This window comes from Octopus sinensis, linkage group LG26 (genome assembly GCF_006345805.1).
Source record: "Octopus sinensis linkage group LG26, ASM634580v1, whole genome shotgun sequence".
Classification (NCBI taxonomy): domain Eukaryota; kingdom Metazoa; phylum Mollusca; class Cephalopoda; order Octopoda; family Octopodidae; genus Octopus; species Octopus sinensis.
The window spans coordinates 11,539,639-11,555,540 of record NC_043022.1 but is presented as its reverse complement, the minus strand read 5'-3'; the positions used below and the strand labels follow the sequence as shown (position 1 = coordinate 11,555,540).

General features: G+C 32.8%; 1 protein-coding gene across 3 annotated transcripts in view; it reads right to left on the bottom strand.

Moving 5' to 3' along the window:
- The window catches only part of LOC115224757 (basement membrane-specific heparan sulfate proteoglycan core protein), a 369,665-nt gene that overhangs the window by 30,510 nt on the left and 323,253 nt on the right, over positions 1-15,902 (bottom strand). For all 3 annotated transcript variants that reach the window (XM_029795652.2, XM_036513837.1, XM_029795655.2), the window contains 2 exons: positions 10,196-10,234; positions 633-662 (listed from right to left, as the gene is read on the bottom strand). In XM_029795652.2, the coding sequence (XP_029651512.1) occupies positions 633-662; positions 10,196-10,234 (69 nt within the window). The remainder of the gene's footprint in view (positions 1-632; positions 663-10,195; positions 10,235-15,902) is intronic.

Below are 15,902 nucleotides of genomic sequence, written 5' to 3'. Positions count from 1 at the left end.
GTAGAAACATTTCCTGCTACCAGTAGCTACATATCATAAAGTTCTCAGTTTAGACAAATAGAGAGTGATGTTTTACAAATGCTAGATTTGGCCAGTTTGAATGGTAAATAGTTACAAGAACAACAACAACAAACAGTAGCAAAGAAGATTAAACTGGGTTATGTTTTAACACATTACACAACTTGTTTGTTTAGCCCTTCAGCATTCAGATACGTCAATGAAATCATAAGAAGATTATGAAACAAAGAAAAGTGTGACATTTTATAAAATTTACTGAGAGTTGGGGATTTTTCGTCAAGGAGTAAAGTTAACATAATACAAGGTGAGTAAAGCTGGTTTGACAAATTATTACAGATTAGGTGGGTTTGACTAAAAATTACAGATTAGGTTGGTTTGATTAAATATTGTAGATTAGACTAGCTTGAATGCTAAAGGGTTATTTATTTACAAGGTACACTCCAGACAACATAGCAATCTGTTCAAGAAACACTGAACAAAAATAAACATAGAGAATAGAATATAAAAGAATATAGAATCACAAAGTAACAAAGGAAAAAATGAAAACAACACTCAAAAACACATCACAACACAAGCAAAACAAAATGGTAAGAAGCATGACAAATATCACTTTCCTATTGGCAAGCGGGGCAATTCATCAGCGGCTAGAAATAAAATGAAAGAAAAAGGGAGATAATTCCTTTCGGTTTCTTTTTTTATATTTATTTGTTACCTGATATAACTTCGAGAAATTTAGATTAAAACAAATGTTATAATTGTTGTACTTCATTTTTTAATCTATTTTCCTTCAATTAATCTGCTTTTTTAAGTCATCTTACATTTATGATTTAATAATATTCATTTTCTGTTTGCTTATTAATTAAAGAGCTGACTTAGCATATTTATATAGCAGCAGATTTCCTACAAGTTAAATTTGTCTATGGGTTACCTTTCTGTCTATCTAACCCCACCCAACCCTAAATCTAACAGAGATAAAAACTGAACTTTGTTTTAAAACTATTATAAATATCCTCCTGTCTATTTGAAATCACAAGTTAATCAAATATAGGAACACTAAATGTAGTGTTAAACATCATCACCATTTACATGTCCACTGTCCATGCGGTGTGACCAGAGCTGGCTGCACCAGACTCCAGTCTGATCTGGCATGGTTTCAACTGCTGGATGCCCTTCCTAATGCAAACCACTTTACAGAGAGTGCCGGGTGCTTTTATGTAGCATGACAGAAGTGCTTTTACGTGACACCACACAGGTGCTTTTAAGTGGCACCACAAGAGCACTTTTATGTGGCTTTGTTGTGAGTGCTTTACACCACTAGAAGGATCAGTTTTAACGCGTCTGCTGTGAGGTATGGGTCTCTTCTGCCATGGGAAGCTCGTAACAATATCCCTAATCATTAGTTAATCAACAGAAGGAAGTACCTTGTGTATTGGAAACTTCAAAAATTACTTTTGTAACAAATTTGTAAAGTCCAATTCACAAACTAATGTTTTATCCAAATAGAATATTTTACAGAAAGGATATAAGATGAAGAGAGTTGTCTATATATTTTATGCACTTCTGTCAACAATTAATGAGGCTTTATCCATATGTAGGCTCATGCAATGTTGTAGATTGAATCTTTTGTGAATAATAGAAATAAAGATCTTGTTTGATTTCACTGTTAGGTAAATGGAGGGTGTTGTAGAATAAAGAGGTGTTTTATTTAGAAGGATAATGGAATGCTTGCAGTGGATGTAAACTTTACAAGCTTTCAAGACAGTAAGTCCAATATCATTAGACCATCCTGCTTTTAATTGAATACGTTTCAGCTGTTTGAGACAATCATTTGGGGGATCTCACAAGGACAACATTTTAATCAGAAGCAGAGTCCACTACACTTAAGAGGGAGGAGAGCACAGCCTCTAAAAAAGGAAAAAATCAGCTAAATAGAAGTGCTATAATAAATTTAAAATTTATCAACAGAGGCAACATTGATTTGTCTTCTTTACAAAGGAGCACACTATTTAATATCATATGTACCAGCAAGTTATATATATATATATATATATATATATATATATATATATATATATATATATATATATTATTAAACTTTTTAAGCTATTTAATTCATTATTTTTTTCCTCAGCTAGTTATTGGGAAAATTATTGAATGTTTTATTCTCTGTGATGGGTTTTTGAAAATATTTTTGAGATGGTGGAGTGGAGCAATTAATTTAGTAATATAGTAGAAATAGATGAATAAAATAGATTATATCTTGTAAATTCTTTTGAAGGAAAATATTCTATGTTCTAGTGGTATGTACTAATGCCATATAGTTTTACCTTTACTATTTTATGATTCCCCCCAAAGAAATTACTATTGCTATTTCAAAACTAATACATATAAAAACTAATACATGCAGCAAACAACAGGACTATTTCTACACATTACAAAGGCCTTCATGACTACTATGTACCATAACTCCAATCACTACAACTACCTGCTTGTTATACGAAGTAATACTGATGGAGACAAATTCTGCTCTCAAGAATGTCGTGCAATATACTTAGAACATCTTTGACTTAACTATTTCCATACATGCATTTACTTTGAATTGTCAGCAATAATTGTATACATTTATTCATTTTTTTTTATCTAATTAAAAAAAAATTAAGCAAAAAGAAAAAAAATTCCAAGAAATATCAACTAAAATATATACAAGATGAGAAGTGTATGTGCATATATATGCATGTGTGTCTGAATTTCCAAACAAGAGGAAAACAGGCTCAGTACAGATATATATATATATATATATATATACATGTATTTACAAACACACACACACATATATATGAGATGGCAGAGCACCAAGTCCGACAACCTATCAAAAAAAAAGCATTGTCAAGGGAGGTAAAGTGTGAAACTAGTCTAAGGGAGATAATTAAACCTAGAAATTTTATAAAGTATATAAAAGTAGTTTATATTTCCGTGGAATTTTTAATACATTTATTCACAAAAAAATTATTCAGCGAGGTGCAATGATAATAATTGTAGGAATTCGTGGCTAAAGAGAGATAAAGAATGAAAAGGTCGATTTAATGGTAAAAATAAAAAGGTGGATTTTCTGAAGATGGTGGTGATGGTGAAAGCAGAATATCGTGACTTTCATGCAGTGGAAAGTGTAAAAGTTGAGAGAATTATGGGATGTAACAGAAGCAGAGTGTAACTTGAAGTCTGTTATATTTGTCTATCATATTTTTACCTGCACTGTTAGATTTGGGGTGGGGGTAATATGGCTTTTACAGACAGAAATAATTTTGCATTGTGTTACTGTTTAACCGCACACATTAGAAAATGAACTATGTTAACTTGTAGCCATGTTTGGAAGAGTGCAGCAGAAATTTTGAAGGTACAAATATAACAGACTATTAGGTTTTAAAGTAGGAGAGATTATTGCAAAAGGTTGCTAGAGATGATATTTCAGATGAATTTATTTTCCATAGAATTTCAAAGAAAGAAGAGAAGCCAGGGTAAAGCAGCACCTTTCAGCAATAGGTCTTTGATAAAATTGAAGAAATATTTTCAAAGAGATCAAAACTTTCATGTTTCACTTATGATATTTACTGCTTCTCTACTTGAATGGTGTTAATTTAACAGCAGCAAATTTATGATGATGGAATTTGTGACTGTCCTAAAAAAATGTGGGTTGCTTAATTTTGTAGTTAGTTAAATAATTAAATATTACGTTTAGGTTTACAACCCCCAAAATATTTTTTCTGTTGAATCCTACAGAAAACGACTTCATTGTTACAAACAGATGAGAGTGCATAATATAGAAAATGATCAACTAAAATGTTTCTTGGTTTAATTCCCTAAGAGTAAGATGCAAGGAAAAAGAGATAGAATGGGATACATCCCCCCAAAGTATGAGACACCTGAAATTTATTTGGTTACTAACAACGAAATGGTGATGAGGTAACATCTGTCTATGTATCTATCTATATATATGCAACAGACTTTTGCACAGTTTCTGCTTACACAATTCTGCTTATAAGGTATAGGTCAACCTGAAGCTATGGCAGAACACTCCCTTGATATGTTACACAGTGGGATTAAACCCTGCAAAGTTACATGCAAAGTAAACTTCTTAAAAACAATGATGTCTTTTTTTGCAATGTCATTCTAATATTATATTAAATTATTTTATATTATATGATATTTTTTTTCTTTCATATTAATAAATATACTTTCTCACTTAGAAATATTAAAGAGCCACAAGACGTATTTTATTAAAGAGAGAGCTAAATGTAATTGACATGAAGTTCATGTCATCTCCCCTCTGTGGAATTCATTATAGAATTTGTTGAGGTGTAGTGTGGAGAACTTGATGGCTTACTTACTTTGAATAGATTGAGCAGTTACTTTAAAAGCACCTTTGCCTCATACTTCAATGCTGTCAACCAGATACATAAACCTACACAGTCAAAATTTATTAAGCACTGATTTTTCTCTCTGTAAGGATTCTATCAGCCAAGGTGGGCCATACCTCTGCACATGTATGTACAGGTTTGATAAATACTCTTTGAGGAAGACTGGCAATTGAAAGTCTTCATTCAAGCTTTCCCTCTCCATGCCATTGATATCTATCCAACAAAAAAGTTGCTGAGCTGGGGCAGATACGCTGTAGCTCCAGTGTCATTGCAAGCATTGTGGTTAGAACACAAAATCTCGAAATTTATATGCAAGATGTCTTTCCTGACTCTCTAATTGTTCTGTCAGTCCATTATACTTGATATTTATTTCCCTAATACTTATGAATGATATTTTCCAGTAGATTGTAGCAGGATTTAAATTCAAAACCAGAAATAAGACACTGAAGTAAGAACAGTAAAATGTCTGGGGATTTTTGGTATCTACATCTCTGTAAAGTTGGTGATAAGATAAATAATGCAGTGAACTATGTGGAGAAGGGAAAGATTCATTAGCATAATGACCAATTCTGGTTAATGAAGGCTGAATAGACAACTTCAGTATTTTAATTCATTAAAATTAATTAAAAATAGAATGTAGCCAGTGCAGTTGGTGAATGTCTATGATCTTGGTAGTATGATAACAACTTTAAATTATATTCTGCCAATCATATTCTGTTCTAAATAATATTTTTATAAAGAACAAGTCAATAGCTGTCACCTCAAAGAGTAGGAAATTAACTGTATTTTTCACAGAAAACAAGAAAATCTTAAAAGACTAGGCCATGTTTCAGTGTAAGGTCTTCATTTATTAGCACAAGTAGAGATCACTGTGACAATTATTAACGACTTAGAAACGTTTGATTTCTAATCAAGTGGTGATATTAAGTTAGACATGGCCTGGGCAAATCTTTGGCTGAAACAGCTAAGTTATCTTATCCAAGTAATTAATAAAATAAACTCAATAAATAGTACATTAAGTTAATCATGTTATGAAGATGACGAAAATGATGATGAAAACAAGAACTGGCGATTATACAGAAGCTGTTATAGGTGGGTGACAGGAAAGTACTGCTATTCCTTCCAAATTGCCCTGTTTTAGGTCTGTCGTTCACTGGGCCCTTTTAACATCAAGTATTTGTCTTCAACGCTAATTTTCTCATGTATGGAATTAATAATAGAGTTGTGATCTACAGCATACAGATAGAGTAAGACAAAGTTAAAATAAGCAGAAAGGTGAGGTGCAGATGTAAGTATAGAGAGTAACCGTGTGAAGAGTAGCAGGATGTTTGCTTTAGAAAAAGAGTGGACGAGCATAACAGAACTTAGCTAGAAGTGAGGTGAACGTCAGAACTGACTGCAAATTTTCAAGGTTTTGATAGAAGAGAAGGGGGTGGGTGGAGTAAAAGAGCTGCCATTAAAGACACATTGCTCACAAGCAAGAGGTAAACACAACATGCCAATGTGTGAAAGAGTGAGAGTGGGCTGGTGAGTTAAGATGAATTGGAACAAGGATTGCTCTTGGAGTGTAGACACAATGAATTCTGTATGCAATCAATTCAGGCCAAATTTTGTCAGAGTAGGAAATATAGACAACTGAGCCGACTTCGGTATATAGCTGATATTGATATATTTTAGTACCAGAGACACATAAAATGCAAAGTCAATCTCCAGTTGGTTTATTTCTACAATACAATTACTTAGATGACATAAAAGTCATTAACAAGAACAATATGGAGAAATAGTCAATTAAACCTGTGTCTGATCCCAGTTGTATCAATTCTCAAAACATCAATATCAAAATTAACTTGAACTGAATTCAGAATTTATTGAAATGGTTTGACTTGACACTCCACCAATTTGTAGGTCAAAATGACACATTAATACAAGGCCTCAAATTTGGTGGAAGGGTAGAGATGATTATATCAACTGACCCAGTATTGACTGGGGTTTCATTTCATCGTCTCAGAAAAGATGAAAGCAAAGTTAACCTTAGTGGGATTTGAGCTAAGAATGTAAAAAGTCCTAAGCAGACATTGCAAGGCAGTTTGTCCAATCTTCTAAAGATTCAGCTAATCTCTTACCTTTATTTTGTAGGACTATAATATTAATTTGTCTTCCAATTTATAATAATCATTCAATCTTCGTACGTATGTCTTTATATTTTATAGAATGTATTTCTTTATAAAAAGAAGAGTATCTAAGACCAGTGGGTGTCGAGCTGTAAAAATTAGCTTAGATACATTTGCATTTCTGAAACCATATATATTCATTCTAAATATTAAAAATGAGGCTTATAAGGATGATGATGATGACTGGGAAGAGTTGGTGTTTTTTTGGTAAGATATGATTTAGTTACCACAAACTTCTGGCCTTCTATACTTGAAAATTCTTTAGTTATTACCAGTATCGTCATTATTATTATTATTATTATTATTCTATGTTTGACTTTTGCTTTACATTTGTACAAGTTGGCTCCAAGTCTCACCCAGAGACCTCAAGAGACAACAAGTTGGAAGTTCATGTTATTATTATTGTTGTTATTATTATCATCATCATCATTAGTTGATGTGCATAGTAAATTTTGTTTACTACATCAAACAAACAATCACAGAGCCAACTGCATTGCATATTTTATTGTAGTTGTGCAACCTGAGATTTTCTACAAAACTTCTCCTTTACTTACAGTATGACCCTCCCAAATACCTTAGAGTAATAAATAGTGCTTCTTTAGATATAAACTTTTCTAATGTAGTACATGTCCCTATAACCTCTATTGATTATGGTTGACCATGCATCTGGAAAGCTTCTTTCCAGGGAACAGATCTGAGCAAAGTTTTTCTACTCTGCCAAATATGGTGATATGAAGGCATACAACTGTTTTAACACCACACAGCAAAATAATCCAATGATGCTAGACATAGCAGCTAAATTCCTACAAATCACACTTTATTGTCTTAGAAACAGAAGGACATCTTGAACAATGTGCTCCTAGATAAAGCAAAACATTGGGATAATCAAGTTTGGAATGCCTTCCTTCATATGCCCATTTAACAAAGGCTGACCTGGGGCTAACCAGTACCATTAGTGACATGACTAGTGATTTTACTAACTGTAGAGACCCAACCAAGCAACCCTCTGTAAATGTGAAGTTTACTTTTAGTTAGAAAGAAAGAAAGAAACCCATAGGTCAATCATAGATTCCTTATATTTCAGTGAGTTGGCCCATTTTTTATTTTACTAAATAGTCTCAGAACAGGAGTGATTGAGAAAAAAAATTTACCGAAAGATACCAAAATAACACCAGCTCTTAGTATGAAATCAAAGAAAATTAGAGAATATCAATGTGATATTATGTGACAGAAATGTTTTCATCAAATATATAGGACATTAAGAATCAAATATAGAGGATATTAAAACTGTTTGGTTTTCATTGCTGAAAGAGTGCCCCAATTAAGGGTAAAATTCAGGAGAAATTGAAGCATAGTGAAGCCTGAGAAAAAGGTTTTGAAACTGCTGCATACTCTCATGTGACAACAAAGGGCCAGCAGAGGGTATGTTTAAAATAAATTATAAAAAAAGTAAAATAAATAAAAATGTAAATAAAATATCATAATGGAAAAAATAAATAAAAATGAAATAAAAAATAAAAAGCTGAGTAGAATTTGTGTTAGATATTTCTCCCAAAACTCAAAAGACTCAATGACTGAATAATCAAAGAATTTAGAAATGATATTTAAGTTTGGTTTAGACGGCAAAATAAACGGATAAATATTTGATTATCAAAGATATTATTACACTTGTAATATTATAATAGTTTTTTTCCTTCACTAATACTATGTTCCCATTATGAAAAGTCATTGAAACTAATATTTATAGTCGATGAAAAATGTAAAAGTCATCCAAGTTTAAACCTAGAAATTGAATTGACAAGCAGTGTAGCTGCAGTTATTATAGTATAATAATGACTTAGACAGGTAAAACAATTTGTTTGATTCACAGATGTCAGCTACATAAAAAAAAAAAATCAATAGGTAAATTAGTGCTAATACATTTAAAGCAGGAGGCATCGTAAAACTATCAAAAATAAATATGCAAAAGAAAAAAAAACAGAAAAGAAAACAATACAAGTCATTGACTAATATGATTTCCATATATGTTAACATTAATTTTATCTCTTGTGCTCCATGTACAAGGAATTAATGACTTATTGAATCTCTAAAGAAATCTATTTTCCTATACTCAATGAATACACAATATGTATATTCACTCCTTCATTAAGCACAATGAAGATTAGGCTTCACTGATGAAGTCATAATAATACTGAAACATATTTGTAGTTATCTCCCATGCTTGTTGAGAAACAATACTGATTTCTGGCATTTGCACAAGGCCACATATTTTGGTGGAGTTTTCTCTGATGCTTTCACAATTTCAACAAAACTAATAGGAATCACTGAAGAATTAAGATTTTTCTTATCTCCTACATTTTAATTTCTACTTAGCTTTTTTATGCATCATTCATTACATATGTCAACATTAAGCTACTGATCAATTTCTGTGTTTAATATGTTTGTTAAGTTGTCTTCTAGAACATTTTGTCCATTCAACACTTTCTGGGGCTTCCATATATCTCATAGGACTATGGACCAGAAGCTGAAAAATTCCTCTCTAATGTGAAAGCCTGAGCAAGGTTTTTTTTTTTTGTTTCTTTTAAAGTACACCAGCAGTGGCCCACACCTGTAAAACTGTCCCCGCCCTTAATTGCAATCAACATTATCCAAGGAAAAAGTAAGGGCTGAGAGAGCTTGATATCAATACTGTCGTTTACATTCAGGTCGGAAAGTAAACAGCTGGAATATAAATACTGCAACACATCCAGTCTGATACTCTAACAATTCAACCAGTTCCATGCCAAAAGGATGACAGGAGGGATATATACTCAGAACACTGACAACTAGAAGAAATACTGGGAGGCAGTCTTTCAGACACTTTAACAACTGTACTAACTGTAACCACATACAAGTAAATAAATAGAAGCGTGGTGGTTGGCTCCATTTATCCTCCTACATTTACCCAGAATTTCATCCCCATTTACCTTCTTTCTACCGTTTCAGACTGGATTTTCTAGGCTGGGAACGTTAAAGTTCAGTTTTTGTAGACTGGCTTGTCTTGAATAAATTTCAAAATTTTTACAGATATTACTGTTAATGTAAATATTTGTAACATGTATAATGTAGATATAACTACAATTATTTATTTAGAAGCTTTAATTGTGGAGACAACAAATGATGTAAAGGTCCTATTGTTTCTTAAGCTTAAGGTGACAGAAAAATAACTCAAGAGAACAATAGGATGTTTCCACATCATCTGTAATCTCCAAAGCTAAAGCCTTCCAAATATTTAACTGTAGATGTATCAACATATACATGGGTCAGGTGTTCTGATTTAATGTGTTCTAAATAAATATTTTCTTCTTTTCGTTTTTAGTATTTTAACCAAATAATTATTTAGAAAATGCATCTTTAGAAATTCTGTCTTTGTTCTGTTGAGTTTTGGGCAGAAATAAAGAGAGACAGAAAGAGACAGAGAGAAAGAGCGAGAAAAAAAAAGGAGAAAAAAATTGTTAATAAAAGGTGGAGAAGACGTTCTGGAAAAGAAGTGCCAATCCACCTGACCACTTCAGCAAAGATGCTAGAGACAGGTAAGATAAGCATATATACCTCCTCGAGACAAGACTATTTCTGTGTTCCCAGGTCTCACTGGGGGACAAAAGAAGAAATTCAGTAGAAAGACGATTAATAAAAAAAATTGGTTGGTTTTTCATTTTCGTTACAAAATACATGTCAAAAAAGTTAATTGTTTAATTAATCAATCAAAATACACATTCATTAAGTTGCTAAACTAAGAGGAACAGCATCAACAATAAATATAATAATACATACAATATGAAAAGAGACAAAAAATCCTTGTGTTTTCTTTTTTAATATTATTAAATCTGGTATAGCTGGTGTTGGTTAGGTTAAAGAGTGGGGAAATAAGTGAAACTGGTTAATGGAATAGATTTATTCAATAGCTGGACCATCTTCCCCAATAAAGAAAATGAAAAAAAAAAAACAACTTCCAATAACTTGAATTCATCAGAAAGAAGTAATATCTATATATATAAAACTGTAGTTGTGTGAGTGTCTGTCTCCTATGATTTAGATTCCTAACTCCTCCCACATTTTGCGGTGCAGTTTAACCAAATTCGGGTATCTTATAATCGTGATTAATATCGAGCCCATCTGGCTATTAGCGCGCGTCTACGATGAGTCTACGATTTTAAAAATAATTTAACGTCATTTTTTATTCCATTTTAATGCATAATTTTTCGTGTGTCGATGGCGGCGGAGTTGGCGTCCACGCTCAAACACCTGCACCTGTGTTTGCTTTTCCCCCTTCTTCCCTCCCTCGTGAAGCTGTGGGGAAGGGAGTTTAAGGAAATCAACGTCGTAATGCGTTGTCAAGGAGACCAGCGTTCTTTTAGAACAACGACTTCATGGCTTGAAGACACCAAAACAGAAATAGCTAAGAAAGCCCGAATTGGCATCTATAAAGGAAGTAACTCTCTAAAAATGCTTATATAGTTATTTCCCTTACAAACCCGAGCAACGCCGGGCGATACTGCTAGTTGAAAATATTAATTTTAATTCTTTTCGTTTTTTGACTAAGCAGAACAAAGCAAATTTTTTTTTTATAGAGGAATGAATATATTGGTCTTCATCATTGCAGTTATAAAAGAACTAAGCTCTTTGATTTGACCTGGTAGAGCAGTAAAGAGACTTTAAGTGTGCACTGAGAGTGATGAAAAGGAATCTAAAGGGAATAGGCAGAGATTAGTGCCAAGAACATGGCTCAAATGCAAAACCTCAGAGACAGTGCTAATAATGATTTCTTGGGTAGGTACAAAGTGTAAAGTTGATTAAATTAACTTTGGGCACTTGACTGCTACTTTCATCCTCCTGACACTGGAAGAATGAAGGGTAAAAACTGACCCCAGAGAACAGGAAGAAAGATAAAACTGTCTCCATCACCCTCCATTGCTCCATGGGATTTTAGCTCAGAACACAAGTGTAGCGAAACAATGCAATGCCACCAGGCATTCTCTCTAATGCTCTGTTGATTCTGCCAATCCATGATTCTTGACAAAGGTAGCAATAATAAGTTAAAGAATTTGTTATATTTATGCCAAGTAAGAATTACAAATTACTAAAGTGTAAAGAAGTTTTTAAGAGACAGGAGAGAGCAAGAAATGAATACAATAGAACAGTAAGTTAATGGTATGAGAGAATATCAAGTTAATGGAGTGAGAGAATATAATATTAATGGAATGAAAGAATATCAAGTTAATGGAATGAGAGAATATCATGTGTACAGCTTCACATTTAAGGTCCACTTTGATAATTTTTCACAGCTATTTCAGCTATAAATTGATCATGAGTAGAAAAATAGAAAATTGATTAATAGAGTGTATAAAACAACTTTTTTTTTTTATTAAAGAGAAAAATGGTATTTTTCTTCTCTTTTCTCATTTCCAGCAATTTATATTTCATTGATTATCAAAGAAATTATAGGTTACATAAAAAAAAAGAAAATTATTTAAACATACAAAATTTATAGTTTTGATATCATTCTTCATTCGAATTTCTTTAGTTTTCTAACAACTCTACAGATTAGTCATTAGTGAAACACAAAAGACTAACAATTCAGTTACCCTGACAGGAAATCCAATATTATTCTAATGCAAACAGATGGTCAGGTTAATATATATAGATATAAATATGTATGTCTATATATATATATATATATATATATATATATATATATATATATGTATGTATGTATGTATTTATGTAAGTTTATAGAATAAAACAAGAAAAATAAGTTGACTAGCTAGATGGAAGTCATTCTTGGAAGTTTGAAAATTCCACAGGGATCTGTTTTTTCCATTATTAAAATATTTAACACATCCATGTCTTGCACTGGAGACATTGTTGCATAAAATATAGTACCAACATAGAAGGTAGGGTTAATTGTAGATTAAGTGGGTGAAATTTGATAGACAGAAAAACTGTGTGTAGAAGGAAGGAATGTGTGTAGATGGACCATTCTTGTTCTTGGATGGTGCATTTAATACACCAGTATACACTACCACCATCACAATCACCAACTAGCTAAGTGTTTGGGGTAGGTGTCAGGTATAAGAATAACTTTTTAATCTTTTACAAACTAGTCTCAGAGTTTTGAGACTAGGTGCAGCCAATTCGATTTCTGATAAAACCATTAAAAAACCTCAAGGAGAGGATGTTGACTCAGGTTGTAGAATAAAAGCGTGGAGCTTAAATTCAACCAGTCAACGAATCAACTGTTATAGATAGCTAATCAAGTATCTATGTGGAGGATGTACTGAAGATCATGCAGCTGTTGTACCCAGCCATTCAAATATCTCTGTAGAGGTTGTATTACAGGATACTTAGCTGTTATATTCAGTGAGCTAAGTCTTTATGTAAAGATTGTTTTGAGGGATATATATATGTATTTACATACATACACAAGTATGTATGCATGCATGCACATGTGACAATTCCAAAATCATTGTATGCTGTCAGAGTTGGAAAGGTATGAGAACCCACAGCAATTTTAGTTTTCCTGTCACTAGAGTTCCTTGATTCGGTTTAGAGTGTGGGGTGGATTGGGGAAGAAGGTGACGGCAGTAGTGAAAGCTAGTCATAACAGAACTGAGAGATATGCACGTGTGCAGGATTATGAAGGACGGATGTTTTAAAGTTCATATTCAAAACAGGTGGCAAAAATGTTTGAAATATTTTATGCATTTAGACTGAATTACACAAACAGACACACACACTCACCCACGTATATATACACATACACACATATACACCAAGGCATATATATATATATATATATATATATATATATATATATATATATATATATATACATTGGAGTGTTATTAGAGTGATGATTAATACTTACAGTATATGAGTGTATGTACAAAGCATGTGAAAGTGTGTGTAGAGAGAAAGAAAGAAGAGAGACAAAAGGAAAAAAATGAGAAAAAGTTTGTGGAAATGATACTATTAATTTTATACCAATTGTTAGACAGATCTGCAAATTTAGAATCTTCATTAAATTTGCATAAAGAAAATTTAATCACTTGGGAGTTCTCTTTCAAACGGTAACCACTCAAAACTGTATTTAAGAATATTGCTATTAAATTAGGCAAACTGTGGGAAAATAAGTAACTTGTCTGGTACCAAGGCTGACTGACTTGGCTTTTAGCCGAATTTAATTCAAGGTCCCCTCTTTGTAAGTTATAGTGTACTCAGATAACATACCAGTTTAGTGGAGGTATTCAGTTATAGTTTATTGACTTTGGCTTGGCATCGCAGATGACAAGCAGTGAGTACACTGGAATGGCTCATTATAGGCAGTAAAGTTGATCTGCATTGAAGGACTTCTTGTTCAGATCTTACCATCTCTATATTCCAAACACATATGCACACTAACAGGGGACCTTTGATCTGCAAGGAATAGCAGTCCAGTTTCCCTCAAATTTTGCTCTACTGTCTTAAAAAAGGACATTCCAGATAATATTGTCCAAGGAACACTGTAGCTGAAAAAAAGTCTAAAGGGTCATAGCCAAGGGGAAAAAAATAAACAAAACCTCTGATCATAAGTTTGCACAATCAGAATCAACTTGAACAATACACACACAATAGTACTACTCCTAATACAGTTTTAAGAATTAAGGATAATGGTAAAATATATCCCAAAGCATCTAATAAGGCATAAATCTCTAAGCTACATTACAATTTTTTTGTTTCCTTTTTTCCATTATAACACTATAACTCTGTGACTGGTATAGTTCATATAGCAGTCTAATGATGGCTTGGCTGGCCAAAACTTTGAAGCGACTCTCAACAAGATTCTTGTTTAAGAATGATATATGTATGTGTATATATATATATATATATATATATATATATATATATATATATATATATATATATTTATATTATATAGAGGGTATTATTACACATAAATGCCACACGCTAGGAGGGACTTTCAAAGTCATTACTATATATATATATATATAGGAGTGGCTGTGTAGTAAGTAGCTTGCTAACCAGCCACATGGTTCTGGGTTCAGTCCCACTGCGTGGCATCTTGGGCAAGTGTCTTCTGCTATAGCCCCGGGCCGACCAATGCCTTGTGTGTGGATTTGGTAGACGGAAACTGAAAGAAGCCTGTCGTATATATGTATATATATATATATATATATATATATATAAAATGTATGTGTGTGTGTGTGTGTTTGTCCCCCTAGCATTGCTTGACAACCGATGCTGGTGTGTTTACGTCTCCGTCACCTAGTGGTTCGGCAAAAGAGATCGATAGAATAAGTACTGGGCTTACAAAGAATAAGTCCCGGGGTTGATTTGCTCGACTAAAGGCGGTGCTCCAGCATGGCCGCAGTCAAATGACTGAAACAAGTAAAAAAAAAAATATATATATTTATGTATTTCTTTTCTATCAAGTTTTATCATATTTTCATATGAATTACTTGCAGTTTCAAAAAGTAAAGTTCCAACATTCTGGTGTATAATCAAATGTTTAAGTATTCGTATGACTGCTTTTGTTGTAGACATATATATATATATATATATATGACAGGCTTCTTTCAGTTTCCATCAACCAAATCCACTCACAAGGCTTTAGTTGGCTCAAGGATATAGTAGAAGACACTTGCCCAAGGTGCTACACAGTAGGACTGAACTCAGAACCATGTGGTTGGGAAGCAAGCTTTTTACTACACAGTAGCTCTTGCGCCTGTTCTGTTTGTGTATTTTTATTGTCCCATAGAAAGAATCTGACAAAATTTTCTTTTGGTAATTGATAACATATAAATCCAACAGCTGTACATTCCAGTTGTAATGTCTACATCAGTTACATTGGTCTGGCTTCCTATAAAAAGGCAACAGCAGACTATAACATCACTTCATCATGAAGATGAGATCATAAAAGAGTAAAACTATTGATGCTGGATTTAGAAACTGTACTGTTCCATGAGGAAATCACATAAAAATATATAAAAAAAAAACTTGATAAAAAAAGATCGAATTAGGACACATTCATGATTCTGAACACACACACACACACACAGACACACATGTTTGGACAAACAAACGTGAGATGAATGCATGTTTATTCATTTGTAACTGATAATTCACTTTATTGTCACTCAAAGTTCATTGTTTTGTGCGTGTGTGAGTGTGCAAGCACGCGTGCACACACACATAGAGAAAAAGTAGATAAGAGAGAGAAAGGGAGGATGAAATAAATGAGAGAGAGAGAGAGAGAGAA